Source organism: Meriones unguiculatus, chromosome 9 (genome assembly GCF_030254825.1).
Source record: "Meriones unguiculatus strain TT.TT164.6M chromosome 9, Bangor_MerUng_6.1, whole genome shotgun sequence".
Classification (NCBI taxonomy): Eukaryota; Metazoa; Chordata; class Mammalia; order Rodentia; family Muridae; genus Meriones; species Meriones unguiculatus.
Genome location: NC_083357.1, coordinates 6869003 through 6886548, shown reverse-complemented (window position 1 = coordinate 6886548; position 17546 = coordinate 6869003). Strand labels below are relative to the sequence as shown.

Sequence of the window (17546 nt, the reverse complement as noted above, 5' to 3'; positions counted from 1 at the left end):
GAGGTCAAATAGAGAGGCAGAGTGGCATTTTCTGGGGTTTATGTATACGAGCATTTGGCAATACCATATGTCATTCTTGGTATTTAAGTAAATCATGTTCTTGGGCCTCCTGACATTTACTACTTTGAGTACCAAATGCTTCAAGGAGTTACTAAATGTGGGTTTGGGTCTCTGTGAGGTAACTCACTCCCTGGGGTGTCTATGGTAGTTGCATATCCTCCCCTGGAATTGCCAGATGCTGCCGCCTCACCCTAGCCTGTATAACCACTGGGACAGTATTTGATTCTGTGGGAATCAACTTCATCAAGTTTTCTGCCGCCATCAGAACATCCCAGTTATGTCTTCCTTAGCAGTTCACAGTCCTCACCCCTCCCCAGCTCTCGTAGGGAATTTTTTTTAATCCATACAGAGCATGACTATATAGGCATCAACACCTAAACCCAGGTTTCCAGTACACTCCCTTCTCTTCACTTCTTTCTCTCTGGTTTGTCCTGGGACCAGGGTAGCGGCAGAAAAGTCTACTTGACTGGCAGGACCCATAGGACCTATGGCTTGTTTCTCTTAGAATGCCCTAAAAACCTCATCATGGGAGGGTGGCATGCTCCCTTAGCAAATTCAGATTGCAGATATTTAGTGTACATCATGGGAAAAAATTTAAATTAATACCAGGAAAGCACATATGGTGGTTGTCCTTTCAGTGTTAATTGTCACATGCCACTATATGATAATTTAGTGCTTGGGAGATGTTTGCCCATCTTTCCTATCTAATAATCATAAGACAAGTCATAAGTGCCCTAAAAATAGACAGGGCCACTTCACCATAAAAGAACTGTCACATGCCCCAGAAACGCCAGGGTTGGTGACTATGACAAAATTCAACATATACTCTTTTTGCTGCTATTGCTTAAAACTGAATGACACGCAGCTGGACTCTCTTGGGCCCCTCCTGACTTCTTCAACAAGCCCTTGAGGCATGAATTCTGGCTTTAAAGCAGAAGGATCAAAGAGGAGTTTCCTGAGCCACTGGTGTTCATGAAGCTAGAAGGGCCAGGTGGCTGTTCCAGCTGAGCCCCGGACCTCACCCAGCTGGGCTGAGATGAGGGGCTCTGTCTCTGTGGGATCTTACCTCCCCTCGCACCTATGGTTGCTCTTCCTAGGGCCTGAATGTCAAGGCAGAAGGCCAAAGAGATAGAAAAACAGGGCCAACAAAGGCAGTTAATCCAACCAAAACACAGGTACGCTTCCACAAGAACCCAGACTGCTCTGCCAGACCGCCTCACTGGCCACTGTTCCCCTGGGCTACAGCATGTTATGTATGCACTCCAGGTTCATTCTTGCTCTAGGTCCACTTTCTACTTTAGTCTTGTGCTAAAGTTCATAGCTTTGAGACTCATAGCAAAGGACAGGCCTAACATGAATGTCTGGACATGGCAGGAAGTCAGAGCCTGTGTCTGGCACTCTCAGTAGCCTCCTGTGTGTTGCGTCCTCAGCCAGGATCTTCTTCCCACATCCACCCATCTCAAGGACCATGACCCCAGAGGTAAGTCTGCTGGTTGCAGCCTGAGGGTCCTTCTCCCTTTTTTATTTTGAAAAGTTGGCAGAGCAGGAAACTCTATCTCCCAATCTCCACTGTCCCCAACTCCCATAGCATTTCACCTCTGTGGGTTCAAATCTCAGATCTTTATATAACTTAGCTATGAAGTTGTGAAAAGTTCCTTACCTACTCTGAGCTGCTTCTTGCATTCTTGGAAGGTGGGAGAGCAATTATAATGGGTGTTCTGAGGACTCAGATGGAGTCCTTGCTCAGACTATCTATTTCACACTTATCCATGAGTGTGAAAGGATGGATTCACATGTGAGTAAAGGATGATCCTTTTTCATCCTGGGTGCACAGTTGGGTCAAGGGGAGACTATTCTACATTGACCAAAGGAAATCATTTTGCCCTTCGGCCCACTGGATACAATTCCCAGTTTCTTTTGGGTTTCATTTTGAAGCTATTCCACTTATTTACCCAGTGGAAACAAGAAAGTTGCTTCCAGGATGCAAAATCCCCAAGATGTTCCTCTGTGTGCTGCGTTGGTTGGTGACCTTAGACATAATGTGATGAAGTTAATAGCATCACAGTCCAGAGGAGGCTTATGTCCCAAAGGGTTGCACTGAATGCAGACCTCACTCCCAATTCCCCTGGACTCTGGTAAGAGTAAGCAATAAACTTCAGCATAGATGACTGAAGTTGGGTGGTTTACCATTTTAATCACCCAACTTTGACTAATACCCTCAGTGTTTGCCCTTCTTTATGAAGAAAGGTTCAGGGGAGCATCTGTTCCCTTAGCAGCATAACGCATAAGCAGGCTTTCTCTCATGTTTTGCATCTAGTTAGTATTTTTCCTCTCTTTATGCTGGGGTACCAGATCATGATACCCTGAACTGATGCGACCTTCCTCTGGAAAAGGCCACTCTATGTGCTTGACAAGCATTGCCATAAAGGAAGATAAACCTCACTGCTGGATCAAGAGACCAAAATGAGCCCAGGTACTGTCGGCTTCCACTTGGTAGCCCTAAGTGCTAGACAGAGCCATTCATTGGCCCCAGTTGGTGGCTGAATATGAAAACACCATCCTTGCCTGCATTACTTCAGATGTCCTGGAAACTACATCTTGTTTTTATGTTGGAAAATGTTCTTCTTTGACAGAAACTCTCTTTCTGGGATGGTCTGTTTTATGCTGGTGATTTGATCCAGAAAGCACTGGCTCTAGCCACCTCACCTCCAGACCTGTTTATTTTTGTTCTGACCTATCAGAAGGATGTTACTAAGTTATACAGTTGCCTTTGTGGGCTAACGTCATGTTGGTTAGTTGGCAATGCAGTGATTGCTTTTAGACTACTGAGGACCTTCCACACTTGATGTGGCAAGTTTGAGCTCCTATTGTATGTAGACCATGCCTCCAGATGCTGTCTTTTCCCTAACTCATTTGTCTGAGGTTCTCGGGTCTTCCTCAGCAATCAGCTCAAGCATACAATCACCAACAATACCCCAACCCTGAAATGTGGCAAGTGTTCAAACATGTCCCCCTTCTGAATCTTCCACTGAGCATCCCTCCAGACTCTTCCACTAGCCCATCCCTTATCTGCTAAAATCATCACCGTTTATGCAGTTGCCAAGCAGAATAAATTACAAAAGAATCTCCCATAATTGCTCTCTTCTTCTCCCAGTCCATCACCCTCTTCAATCCCTCAGCCATGCCTGCCACTTCACTGTTCCAAATGCCAATCACTTGTTAGAAATGGCCACTTCATCTCTTCTCTGCTCCTCTGACCTCGCTTCTCCCTTCCTTCCTCTGTCTCTCCTTCAGCAGCCTTTGCTCTGCCTTCCCAGACTCAGCAGACTGGCATTTTACACAGTGGTCAGATCATACTGTTCTCTAGATGAGAATTCCTCAGAACTTCCCACCTCCCTTAGAATAAAATCCAGACAGGGCACCTGCTTTGCACATGTTTAGGGGCCGGGCAGGCACCCAAGATGTGCTGTGCGCTATCTCCCCCCGCTGACTCCCTCCCTCCTCTGTCTTTCACTAATCCAGGCTCCTCCTTCACCAGACCCTCAGGGCCTGCTGAGCCCTAACTCCTCTGTTCCCTTCTGTTCCTTCTTTTTGTGGTTCTGGTTCTTCCACATGTCAGTTTCTTGGGAGGCTTCTCTTTCCCATCCTGTCTAAGCTTGGGCACATTCCCCTCGGTTTCCTATTTGCCCGCCTCACTGTCTTAGCACTGCTGTCTGGACCCCAACCTTTATTTACTATCTTATATACTGTCTACGTTTAACCCTCCCAGCGTAACTGCCACAATGATAAGTGTTTCTTATTCACTGCCTTTCCCCGTGGGTCTAGAGGAGTGCCTGATACATCAAAGGCATTCAGACAGAGGAACAAATGAATGATAGTTGCTAGCTTAGGCCAGTCATTGAACTTCTCTGGGCTTCTCTTTCCCATTGACAACAGAAATTGTCAAGTCTTTTTCTCAAGGTTTAGAGAGCAAAAGCAGTAAGGTGTACTCTATGGTCCTTGTCACAACTGCTCCACCTTGTCCTTTAATGTGAAATAGCCACACAGTGCATGATGAAATGGCATGGCTGTGTTTAAATAAAGCTTTATTCATAAACAGAAGAAGAAAAAGCAAACAGACAGAATCTGGCCCTTAATCTATAGTTTATTAACCCATTAATGAGTTCCAAAGCTTATTCTCTGTAATGTTCTGGGCTCTTTCACTTAGATTTGCATTTCTGGTTACAGAAATAGTAACTTTAGAGAGGGGGCCTTCTGGACCCAATTTCATTATTTAATAAGATTTATAACCATCACTGGGTAGAATTGGAAAGAGAGGGAAGCTGAACTAAGGAGTGAGAGCCACATCCCAACCAGACCACACTTGGACATTAAAACTGAGGATGCTTTGGAGCATGAGTCCCAGCTCAAAGTCCACGTCATCTGCCTTTACACTATAATGAACATAAACACCCAAACGAAAACTTCCTCCCAACTCCAACAGACACCCACTCCTCTTCCACATCCTGAGGTTGACATGACATCCATGTGAAGATATGCAAAAGCCTACAGCTTCCCCTTGTACCCTCCTCCACCAACATGAGATGCCAAAGGTGAAAGAGCTTCACCTCAGGCTGGTAACACACAGAAAGGCATTCCAAAGACACACTACTGACCTTCAAAGGTAAATCTCTCCAGCCAGTGTTTCAGACCCAGCAAGCGGCAGTCACATTTCCAGGGGTTGTCCTTAAGGAGGACCAGCTTCACTTTGGGCATGGCCTCTAGAAGTGCACGGTCCAGATGCAGAAGATGGTTCTGCTGCACGGCAAACATGGTCAGGTTCTCCCAAGGCTTTCCCAGGGATGTGGGGAGGAGACTGAGGTGGTTGGATGACAGATCCAGCTCCCTGAGTCCAGGCAGGGAATGGGCAAAGCTGCTTTCAAGGGAAAGCAGGGAATTTTGGGTTAGGTTTAAAATCTGCAAATGCTGAAGTCCATAGAAAGCTTCTGAAGCCAAATTTGAAAGAGTGTTGTTAGATAAATTTAATGTGGTGAGCAGAGACACAGACCTAAATGCAAGAGCAGGAAGCCAGTGGATCTGGTTATCTTGTAGAAGCAGAGTCAGTGTCCATGGTGGTAGATCAGGAGGGATCTCCGACAACCCCCGACCACTACAGTCCACAGAATTTGAAGGTAGGTGACACGAGCATTTCTTGGGGCAGCTGCCCACACCCGGGAACAGAATACTCACACTGGAAAACAACAGCAGAACACCTAAAATGAAGAGAAGAGGGTGGGATGGAGGCCACTGTACGAAAAAGGTCACCTTCAGCCAGGAAATTCATAGGCAGCTATGGTCCTGCCTTCCACCCACCTAGACAGGGACTCCTGCTCCTCACGTTAGCAGGATTCCTCGCTCAGACTGGCATGAGTACACCCAGGCCAGTCACGGAAGCAAGCTCTGAGCTAGCCATTTTCAGCAGCCTTGGAGAGGGGACTTCTGTGACATGATCATCAGACCGTGTAATATGTGGGCTGTGACAGGTAGAAAGGTAAAAGAGGAGCTTACATTCGTATTTCTGAAAGGAATGTTCCGAAGGAGGGCCAGCTGAGTTTTGTATGATGGTAGAAATGTTCTATATCTGCCCCCTAACCAACATAGACGTCATTAGCCACCTGTAGTTACTGAATTCCCAAAATGTTACTGCAGCAACTAAAGAACTGACTTAATTTTGACTTGATCTTAATTCATTTACACATCTTATCAGATGTGGCTTCAGGTGACCACATTGACTAGGGAATGCCTTACAAATGACTCTCTGTCTTTGCAGGTATAACCCCATCTGTGATGATTGTCTTGTTTCTTTTTTATATGATAGTTTTTTAAATTGCCAAAAAGCACTAGAAATAATATAATAAGCATCCTTATTTCTGAAACTTGTGCCAGCCACTCATCGGTTGTCAGACTTCTATCATCTCATTGCTGGGGCTGGCAACCTTCTTCTGATCAGCTCTGCTCTCTTCACAGAAGCCCTTTCACAGACTCACCTGGTTTATATGTCCTCAGACATGTTCAAAAAATAGTTACTGCACTGGGATCACAGGTGTGTGCTGCCGTGCTAAGATTTTGTGGTGCTGGGGATCACACACAGAGCTTGGGGCGTGCGAGGCAAGGCAAGCACTGCCAGCTGAGCACAGCTCCTGCCTTCTTAATGCAATTGAATAAATGACACCAGAGCTGAAATGTTCCCCACTGTTCCAGCCTGAGTTGAAATGGGCGTATAGCGTATTACCTGAAATTGCTTTTGAGATCTTTGGAGATACCTAAGGATTTTTCCCCCTGAATCTGAAGACTAAAGCTGGAGTTTTATGCTTGTTCATCAAGTTCTTTACCATGGAGACAACTCCACACATGGTAAAGGTACCATCATGCACTCAAATTTCCTTCACTTACTTCAAGACCCAACATTCCCAGAGTTGGAAGTATTGAGAGCTTGTCTTTGGCATGGGTTGGAATGAAACTATTAGGTATTCCTTCTGAGTTTTATTTCTGTAATTGCTAGAGACCTCCGAAATAGAAAGGTGTTACACTGAGCTTTGTAAAATACAGTGGATAATGAGGACGATGACAAATGACCAGATGGCATGCATTGCTGGTCAGGGATTACTCCTATTGCTTTATAGATATGAATCCACCCTAATGACCTTGTCAACATGGTTGTTTGTCTTCAACATTTTAAAGGAAACAACAAAAAGAGAGGCATAGAGAGGCCAAATCATTCCCCAGGATCACAGAAACAGTAAACAAGAGAACATGATTTGAACCCAGGCTGAATCCAAGAATTCTTATCTGCCATACTCCTCTGACAAATATGAGACGGGGGGGGAAGAGAAGGAATTGGGGAGGGATTTGCACAATGCTATACTATTTGTTTCGTTTTCAAATCCTTACAAGTTCATCACACTCTGAAATCTATTCTGTTTAGTTAAAACTGTGTGTCCACATGGGTACTTAGAAAGCTTCATTTCTTTAACTAATGTGACATGTTCCATGTGTGACCATGTCAAACTCAGTATCCACCCATCCTTCACTTAGGAGCATTTGAGATGCCAGGGTTCCCTTCTCACTTTACCACAAACAATGCTGTAAAATATCCCCTGCCCGGCACTCTGCAGCCATGTAGGAATGTAGGAATGGGTGAGGGCTCCCAGAACCCAGAGTGGATCTCATGGTAAGGCTCAGAGAATTGTGATTTTCTTGAAAGACTTCATGATCATTCTTCAAAGTTCCCCCTTTCCCTCCCTTTTTCTCTCTTAGGATTTGAATTTCTAAGTATGACAAACAGCCGTCAGGGGTACTTGGTTGAAATGTAGAGGCATCGTCAAGGCCAGGGAATGCTATTCAAAACGGAAAATCGTTGTCAATGTGAAGGCTTTCAAGGGAAAGTTATTTTGTTGTTGTTGTTGTTCTGGTTTGTGCCTCACCTAAGGGGCAATACAGCATGACTGTTAAATATTCTGGACCCCGATCTCCCTTCTTTGGATCCTGCTCCTGGCTGCTGGTGCCCAGGCCTATAGGGGACAAATAAGGAGCTTTGATTTAGTTCAAAAGACACAGAACATTGCAGTTCCCTCTTCCTCCTCCAAGCAGAAAACTACAGCCCTTGTTCTTCTTTTTATGGTTATTCAGAATCTAAATAACTTCCCGGGTCCCCACAGCTCTGGAGAGGGCGCTGGCTCCACACCACTGCTGATGGAGCAGCCCTCTACTGACTGTTTAGTGTCTTGAGTGTCTTTCCATTAGAATTAGCCTGATGCCATCATGGCCACAAGTAGTAATTCATTGCAGGGAAATCAATCCTTAAACACTGGGGTATGTTTCCCACCAAGTCCACTTATCTCTTAATAAAAAGGCGCATCTTCCTGAAATGGGAGCCAGTTTGTTCCTCATTCTCTGCTTCCCACTTCCCCAAAGGAAATAATACATGAACTCCAAGTCAAGGCACCATGTTGTCTATGAAATGGCCGTGACAAACCCCCTGTATGTCCTCACCACATTCGTCTCCAGCCCCTTTCCTCCCTCCATGCTCAGCATGGTGAGCCATGCATCTTCCCACTGAGAATTAGTTTTCTGCATCTGTCCACTGTTTTAAGAAAGGCAGGTTGAAAATTGATTTCTCACAGACGCTTATTGGAAGAGATCCCTCTTTCTCTCACTGGGGGACTTCTGGGGTAGGGGCAATGGAATTCACTCCTGCTCACCTTTCATGGCTTGGTCTCTGAAGTAGGAGTCCTCATCCAACAAGTATCCCGCTGTGTGCTTAGAGATCAACACACCCAGGCCCCCTCAGCCTGGGAGCCCAGCTTTCCATTCACTCTTTCTGAATCCAGCGGGGGCTTTTCTCCGCCGCAGACAACAGTTGATGCATTCAAGAGGTCACTTATTTAAGCAGCCTGTCCCCTTGTCTCCGTCTGCTGTGGTCCTTTTCCATTAGAGGATCTTTTGATTGTGGCCCGTCGTCTTTTCTCTCAAAGTGTTAGCCTCCCTGGGATCTTCTCTGCCTCTCCCATTCAGACAGCAAGCCACATAAAGAATGTTGGTCAGACCTTGGTGAACAGCTGTAGCATTCAAACATGACCCCGATGGCCCGGCCTTTTTGATTATTTAATCTGCTTGAAGTCCAGGGCACCAAAATAAAACAGCCTTCTTAATCCGGCTGTGGCTTCTGCATTCCCTTGACTTATCAACCGTGCTGTGTCAACCCTCACTGGGTGGGGGATGCATGATATGAATCCCTAACTTGGGGTCCCTCAGCAGAGCCACCAGAGTGTGTAATATGAGAACAAATTGGCCTGCTGGAGGCTGACACAGTTTCCACAGTGCACTTCTTTGGCTGTTGAGGGTGCATTCAGCCCACATTCTTGGAGATTAGCCGTGTCGACAGGTCTCCATGCCCTGAAATCCACAGCCATGCTTTCCTCAGAACAGTCCCTCCTCCCAATGCCACAAATATATCTCAGCTACTTGCTTGCTTGCTCCACACACACACCCCATTGAAATGACCTTTTGGCCAGCATGAAATATTTCTTCATCTTTCTAAGTTACCCGACGCACCCTTTTCTCAATTCTCTTTACATATAAAACAATAAAGCTGGCTCTGTAAGAGCTAGACAATAACAAAGTTGCTTGTTCACCAGTGCTGTAAATTTGCCTAATGGGGATTGGAACCAGCTCTTTGAATGTCCTGCCATTCGCTGACCTGGGTATCCAGAGGCTGAAATGAGCTTTTTTAATTTTATTTTTTAACTACTCTGGAATGTTCCACAGGCTTTCTGTGACTGTCAGGCGACAAAGTTGTTTTCTATTGAGGTTGCATAAAGTGAACCCACAAAGTATATTTGAGTGTGGACTCTGGGATAAGTCTGGATAATACCCCTACAAGGCCTCACCTCACATGGGACTAATGGTACTCAGTGCTTTACAAGATTGTGTCTGAGATTAACTATAGCCCAGAGTGTCTTTATGAAGGCTACCTGAAGGCTACAATGACCCATGGGAATGCTCCCAGGACTTCTGAGCTGTTCTCACTGGAAGGAACCCAGGGGGCTGGGAGGAGCCTGGCTCCTCATACCTGAGGGAGGTGTGGAATTCCCTGTGGGCAAGACCTGATATTGTGTGCTATTCTTTTAAAAAGCCTCTTGGGAGCTGCTTTTCTCCCGTGGGCAGCCTGCTTCCCACCTCACAATCGTAACATGCATATCTTACCATGTCTGGAAACTCATCTTTCCCCCAGCCTGTCTCTGCTGTCCTCCTTGGCACTTTTTGCATCTGGTGTGATGAAGACCATTCAGGTGGAGATTGACAGAACAGGTGTGCTTGTGAATCGCCATGTGCAGTTCAGGAAAAGGTGAATGGTTTCTTCCTTCCCTGCTCCTTCTTTTCTACCTTTCTTCCTTGTTTTCATGCGCATGCGGTATAATAATAGTCATTCCCTAATGACACATGTTCATCAAACAGTGGACACTTGTAAGTTTCATAGCTCCCCAAGAACTATGATGTCACATATCGGCCTGTGTACCTGTCTCCCCCAAGAATCAGAAAACAATGTTTATAAGGCCAATAGAATATTTTGGACATTGAAGGCCATACTGTCTCCAAAAGAATATCCAGCTTCCCACTGCAGAGGAAAACCATCCATGGGCATTCCTGCATGCTTCTGCCACAGTACAGGTCGATTCACAAAAACTGTCTAAGGGCTACCTTAGCCCAGGAGCTATGGTTCTCAAAACCTGCTATATTCTACCCTTGTGTCACTGCTGTCACTACTCCATGCCACCTGTCACTCACTCCCAACTCTTACCACCCACCTATAAAGACATATCCATAACTCTATCTCCTCACGCATAAAATGAAAAGACTGAGTAAGCATTCGGGCCTGATTATGTCAAAACCTTCTCATTCTGCTCAGAAAGCGTGATCAAGCTTGAAGGATACCGAGCTTGCCAACCTTGCTGGTCTTGGACAGACTGGGTCTTGGAGTATTTTCTTGAGTTGTTGTGGATCTATTTAACTGTGTCATTCAGGACCTGACTTGGGTCTGGCTCTTAGATCCCTGAAAAGGATATATTGACAGTGCAGTGGAACTTGGAAAACCAGGACCCTTATAGGGAACATCAGGGAATTGAAAACATGCACTGTTACAGTCAGGCTGTTTACCTAATAGATGAAGGCCACATTTGCCCTGCCTTGATGCCCATAATGGGTGATCATGAGCTCTCTGAGGCCAGTGTCCTATTTGTAGAATTCAGGGGTGATGAAGTTCTGTGTGGTGAGCATATAACATGGTTCTGGGAGACCAAGGGATCTGAAGTGGGATCTTTATTCCCATTGCATGTTCTTAGATCTTTGAGAGTCTGAGTTGGCTGCTCCCATCTAAAACATAAATGCCCCAGGAACACAGAGAACCCCTAGAGTGGATGGGTTCCTGAGAGCAGCTGCTATTGCCCCAGGGAGCTCTTTGGTTCTGTTCTTGCAGACTCTCACAGGCAGCTCAAAGCTGGGCCAGAGCACACATGGCCTGGAAGGCTCCAGGACACACTGAAGGACTTTGGATGAGAAGGCTGATTGATTTATTCCATCTGACCTCAGCCAAGAGAACAAAGTGAGGCTGCGTGACCTGCATGCTAATGCCTGCAGGGACTTCCCCACCCCTTCCTGAGATAGATCCAAGAGGTGTCAAGACAACTGTGCATGCAAAGGGCAAGCCAGGAGAGACGCCTGATGCCAGTGCAGAGCCAGTCCATTTCCTCAAGAGGAGGCCTGCACGGCAAGAGGCTCTTGCACCAAGTCCTCACGGGACCTCAGTTTCCACAGCAGGAACCTACTTTGTGTCCACCTCAGAACAACACTCTTCTTGTCACACTGGGCTTTCCTACCTTCAAAGACATGTCCTTTTCCTCATTTAAAGTCGCATGTTTCCTTACATAAATTAGTGTAGTTAACATTTCACTTCCCTCCAAAAATAAATCAACAACCATTATTAACTCTCAGAATTGATGATGTTTGGAAATCCAGCATGCACCAGCTCTTTCTTCCAGGCAGCATTAGACAGCTATTTAAAAAGGCTAAGTTAGAACTAATTATATCCATCTGGAAGGAGACTTATAATAAATTATTAAGTGAAGGAAAGCAATTTGTAATGAGAATATGTATTGTATAATCCTATTTATGTAGCAAAAAAAATTAAAAGTCTAAAATTATCCCTGCCCACGTGTGTAGGTATTACTGAAGATGGAGTTCATGCAGGATAGAGGCCACCCAACTGGCAATGCAGATAATTGTGTGAGAGTGATAATTTTAAAGAAAAGGACATTTTACTTTTTGTATTTATCTTCCTCTAATACTGAACTCACCACAACAAAAAATGTTGAGCCTATAACTTAAAAGCTATGAAGGAAGAGGGCTGCCTTTGTGTAAGTAATGAGTAAAGGTACATTTTACTTACTGGAAAATTGAGATGACCTGTCCTGGCTGCTCAGCACTGTGTGTATATGGAAAATGCCTACAGGCTCCCGTGTCTGACCTCAAGCTCACCTCCTTTCACGTCCCAGAGGTGACATGTCCTCCTGGGCTGGGGGGAGGAGGGTCTCTGCCTGCTATGAGGCTTCAGGATACACCTGAGTATACCGGTTTTAGTGTCTGCTTCGGTAAAACTATAGCCAAATGGTCCTAAATCCTTGTCACCCTTCCAGAGAGTGTGCCGCAGTGATCTGATGCCAGGGGCAAGTGGAGTAGGGAGGAGGCCCTCAACTCCAAATAGGCTGCAATTGCATTTAGCTCTGGAGGCAGTTTGGCATTTGAAGGCATGAGGAAAAGAGTGAAACCTTTCACCTAGGAATTCTGGTGATCAGATATACTAGATATAAAATTCATACCAGTTGGTAAAAGAGTTCAATGTCATTGACTTCCTCCCTTGTTTTATCCCTTCTTCCCTCCCTCCATATTCTCTCTCTCTCTCTCTCTCTCTCTCTCTCTCTCTCTCTCTCTCTCTCTCTTCCTTCTCCCGCCGTATCTCTCCCTATCTCTGGTACCAGAGCTACAGCTGGCTTTCTCTCTGTCTCTGGGTCTGCCTCTGTCTTTGTTTGGACTCATTCTATGTGACACCCAGCAGAAAAGCAGGATGGAAATACTGTTTAATGTCAGTTCTACTGATCATTAATTTTATCCACACAGCAGGTCAAATATTGCTACAGACTAGTCTTACTTAAACTCATTTTGGTTATTAAAGAGAATAATCCCCAGATCCCAGTGGCTTAAAGCCACAGCATTCTGTGTATTGCTCTGTCATACTCTAATTCACACTGGCAGGGTAACAGGCTCCATGCAGACTCATTAGAAATCCAGGCTTCTTCCATAAGAGCCAGACTCTTTCCCTCAGAGTATCTTCCATTGGTTAGCTGATGGGAAATGTGGCCTGTTCTAAGCTTGATGAGGGTAGTTAACACAGAAAGGAGTCACACAAACCATATTTAGCAGGGAGAAACATGTTCTATGGAAGAAGAGGGAATGTTCTATGGAAGAAGAGAAGGGTCGCAGCCTCTATTGAACACTGTATTTGCAGTATCTCACTAGAAGATGGCAGCTTTTGAGTCTCTGTGCTTCACATGCCATTTTCCTTCCACCTGTAATGTTCCCACCATTCCCAGTGGGCTCACTGTTTAAATGTTGAATGAATGCATGATGGTTGTTGTGGTTCCAGGGTGAAATGTCCTTATAGGCTCACGTGTTTGGAGCCAGTGAGGCAGCTCTGAAGGCTACAGAGCTGTTAGAAGATGGACTATCTAAAGAAAGTAAGTTGCAGGGTAGGCTGGGGTCTCTTAGCTCAGGCCTACTTCTCACCTGCTCTTGGCTTCATGACTATGAATGCATTGTGATCTATGGCCTCTGATTCCTGCTACCATACTCTCTCAACCAAGATGAAATGCCTCCTCTTGAAGAGTAAGCTGAAGCAATATCTTCCTCCCCTAAGTTGTTTACTGTCAGGATTTGAGCCCAAGGATGAGAAAAGCAACTAATACTATGGTTTTACTATTAATATCACTTTTTTAAAAAAAATAGAAGACAAAACAGAAAACCAGACACAGAGAGGTTTAGTCTTTTCCTCTAGCCTGCTTATGGCTAACGTACGGATTATGAGAACATAGATATACAAAGAACTTTGTGATGTTTGTTGTATTTTGAGACAGGAACTCACTCATTCCAGGCTGGCTTCAAATTCAGAGTTAGTCCTGCCTTGTGCTTTTCTCCCACCCACCCCCACCCCCATTCTTTTGACAGTAAGTTACAGATTTAATAATCAGGAGATAAACACCCAGGTTCCTTTCTGGGCTGTTCAGTGTAGAATTGAGGCCACCACAGTTTCTCTGGGGAAAAGATAGGGGTTTGTGTTCAGCCCCATGTTTTGTCTTGCTCTTAGGATAAGGTGAAATTCAGAGTTAAGAGGCCTGAAGAGTCAGTCATTACCTGAAACTCCCTTTAGTAGGTCTCACATTACCTGAGGCCAGAGAGGATTAGGGAGCATGAATTCAAGTGAGGTTGACAGTGGCTGTGAAACATCTGTCCAGTCCTTCGTGAAACTCGTGAGGACTCTAATGTTTGCTACCGTATTTGTGAGTGCTCTTCATCACCCATTTTTCTCAGGACCACGTGGGGTGCTGTGTGGAAGAACACAGCATGCTGGCTCCTGACAAATTGGAGAGATGCTGTCTTTCAATCCCTATCAGTTGCTTATACGCCTTGAATCTGCTGCCGGTGGGGCTTTTTTGTTGTTGGTGGTGGTGGTAGTGTGTGTGTGTGTGTGTGTGTGTGTGTGTGAATGTGAATAACAGAGGGCTTCTTTGCTGCAGTCCGGTTCCCCAGGGAAGGAAGTAACTCTCTGGAGTAAGCACTGGGAATTTCGGTGGCTGAAGAGGGTGAGCAGGAAGCATTGTTTGGGGCATGTTCTCTGTGTACTGTCAGGGCTGGAGAAAACACAGACTCCCAGCCTAGAGTCTCGCCAGCTATGGCCTTCCAGCACTTCTTCTGTATGCAAGATGTCTGTGAAGGTAAAGGCGGGATTCAGATAAGTATGATTAAAGGTAATTAGTGAGCTCATGTGGCTCACTAGTAAACACAGGCAGATGCTGGTGGACATAGCACTAATGAAAGAAACAAAAAGATCAAGACACATGGCAGCTTAGAAAAGCCTGGCCAAGGCCTCACACTGACTCATTGTCTTACTTAGATCTTTTGATTGGCTACTTTTGTCCCTACCCCAAAAATATAAATTGGAATCAAATTCATGTTTGTGTTTGATTGCTTACTCATGTTACACATAAAAATGAAGGCTGCATGTAGTTTTTCTTGATAGATTTTTTTATTGGCTTTTGTACTTTTATTATGATGATAGTTGGGTTTCTGTGATAGATAATATGTTTCATATATTTTTAACTATTGCTCAGTGTGTACACATTGCTATGCAATAGTGAACCATGTCTTGTGTTTTTCCTCTTGAAATTTATTCCCCTTAGCCCTACCAAACACATCGTTGAAAATTTCAGGGAATTTTAAGAAAAGAGAAAGCTTTACCTTCACTAACTACACAGCTTGCCCTTGAGGAGTCCTTGTTATCTCAGCTCATCTGCCTGATGCTTAACTTCATTACAGTGTCTCTAGCCAGGCCTGGCAGCAAACAAATATTATCTTAGCACTTGGGAGGCTGAGGCAGGAGCCTTAAGAGCTCGGTGCCACATGCACTGACAGTTTGTTTCAAAATAAGAACAAAGCCAGACCTGGAAAGATGGTTCAGCAGTTAAAGGCACTTACTGTTCTTTCACATGACCCAGCTCAGCACCCACATCAGGCAGCTTACAACTGCTTGTAACTCCATCTCCAGGGGATCTGAGGCCCTCTTCTGACCTTTGCGGTACCTGCATGAACCTGGTATACACAAGCATGCGCAGATGCACATAAATATATATAAATAAAAACAAACTAATTGAAGCTAAATAAAAATTCAGGTCAAAAATATAAAACCTCAAACAACAACCAATCAAAACTATAAACTTTAGAGTGAAACCACAGGATTTCAGGTCTTGTTTCTAATGGTTACTGTTGGCACGGGCTGGAATAAGTTATCTGACCTCCTTGGTCTCCATTCTCAGCATCTAAACCCAGCTATAGATGTGTGAGGAGGATTAAGGGGAACTTTTAAAATGCTGTTGAAATCTTAGAAAAACATGTTTTCATGGAGCGATATAAATCATCTAGTGTTGCTCTATTGTGCCTGCGTGATGGTTACCACGTAGGCACGTGGGCTCCACCTACTTCAGGAATATGCTAAGGCAAGTCCAGGTCGCAGGACCGTTTGCCCGTGAGTGGAGTTTGCTGTCTTTGGGGATTATAATGCCAGCATATAGGAATGTCTGCCAAGAATGCAATGCAGTCTCTGCCTGTTCGTGTTCTAGACAGTTCTTCTGGTCACCAGAGTAGCTCTTCCAAGGCAAGCTGTTGGTGGTGGCATTTCTGTACAACCTTCTAGTGGGACGTTTGTAACAAAATGAAAATTCTGCCTCTGCCTGGGTTCATACAGCACAGCTTCCCATTCTGATGCACTTGCAGCGACCTGTGTCCTTTCATCTAATTCAGGAATCCCGTACTGGGCAACCTACTGTGTGCCTGAGGCTTTCCTACAGACGCCCACCCCAGCCATTCTCGGTCCTGCCCAGTCACAGTCCTTAGGCGGCCCTTTCACCCAATCCCTGCCTAATTAGAAAGAGCATGTAGTCATCTCCCTGGGCTGTTTAGCTTTCATCATGCAGCGTGACTATCAGAGTCTGGAGGTTGATAGGAGTGGAAACATTTGTGTTCAGCAAGCAGGTTCCTTCATGTGTTGTCAACATTTCATTTGTGATTCTAATGAGGCCAAGGAGAAAATCAACTGAGTGTGAGCTCCCCCAACAGACAGTGTATGTTTATCAGTTTCTATCCCTGGCCTCCAGTTGCTTCTACCATGAAGGCATTTGAGATACAACTTGAGAGGGAAAGAGAGAGGGAGAGGGAGACGGAGAGGGAGAGGGAGAGAGGGAGGGAGGAAGGATGGGAGAGAGAGAGAAGAGCTAAATAGGCAAGATCTGCTGAGCCAACCTGAGAAAGCCATGTAGGTGATGACTTAGAAACTGAGATTTTTCTACTGAGTGATGCTTTAAGTTTCTTGGAAAAGTATAAACATCCTTATATGAAAGGGAAAGGAATTCTTATCCTGGTCTTCTGTTGTATATGATTTCTTTGTTAGATTTCTTTCTTAGGTTCTTTGATAGGCTTTGTGTTTGGAAACATAGTCTTCAAAATGTACAACAGCAAAACCAATGGAGCAAAGTCCAGATGGACCCCTGCATCACACTGATGCATGAGAAGTGGAGTCTATAGCCACATCACCCTGGATGTATCCGACCTCATCCGACCTCAAAAGCTAAGCACAGCTAGACCTGGATAGTACTTGGATGGAAGAAGTACTGGGGAATAATCCTAAGAAAAAGAAGAAGAGATACACGACACTTACTGCCAGGGTGGATGTAATCAGGGGATGTGATATGGGAGGCTCGGTGGGCATTCCTATAGATTCTAATCAGATGAATCTATTCATCTGATTAATTGGGTTGGGGACAAGAGTCTCTGCAGATTCAGACATGGTGTGTGTAAGGCTGAGAGGTCAGAGAGAAAGCTCAGTACCCCACCCCAAGAGGTTTGGGTTGGAAGGGGAACACTGTGTTCATGACAAGGTTGAAGAAAGGCTGGGGCACATGGACGCTGAAAAGGCAATGGCATTGCTTGTGATCCTAGGCCTCATCTTCTGCCAGATTATTTACTTAGAAAAGTTTCTCTCTCTCTCTTTCTCTCTCTCTCTCATGCATACACCGCATGAATGTTGCTGTCTGGTGTTTGTGTCAGCATAGGAGCCCTGCAGGGCA

At 45.1% G+C, this 17546-nt stretch overlaps 2 protein-coding genes across 3 annotated transcripts in view; one reads left to right on the top strand and one right to left on the bottom strand.

Annotated features, from left to right (window-relative positions):
* Cacna2d3 (calcium voltage-gated channel auxiliary subunit alpha2delta 3) overlaps positions 1–17546 on the top strand; it is an 804670-nt gene that overhangs the window by 684471 nt on the left and 102653 nt on the right. The gene's annotated exons all lie outside the window — the stretch shown is intronic.
* Lrtm1 (leucine rich repeats and transmembrane domains 1) overlaps positions 1–17546 on the bottom strand; it is a 41769-nt gene that overhangs the window by 799 nt on the left and 23424 nt on the right. The window contains exon 2 of the mRNA XM_060391677.1: positions 4716–5346. Coding sequence (XP_060247660.1) covers positions 4716–5346 — 631 coding nt within the window. The remainder of the gene's footprint in view (positions 1–4715; positions 5347–17546) is intronic.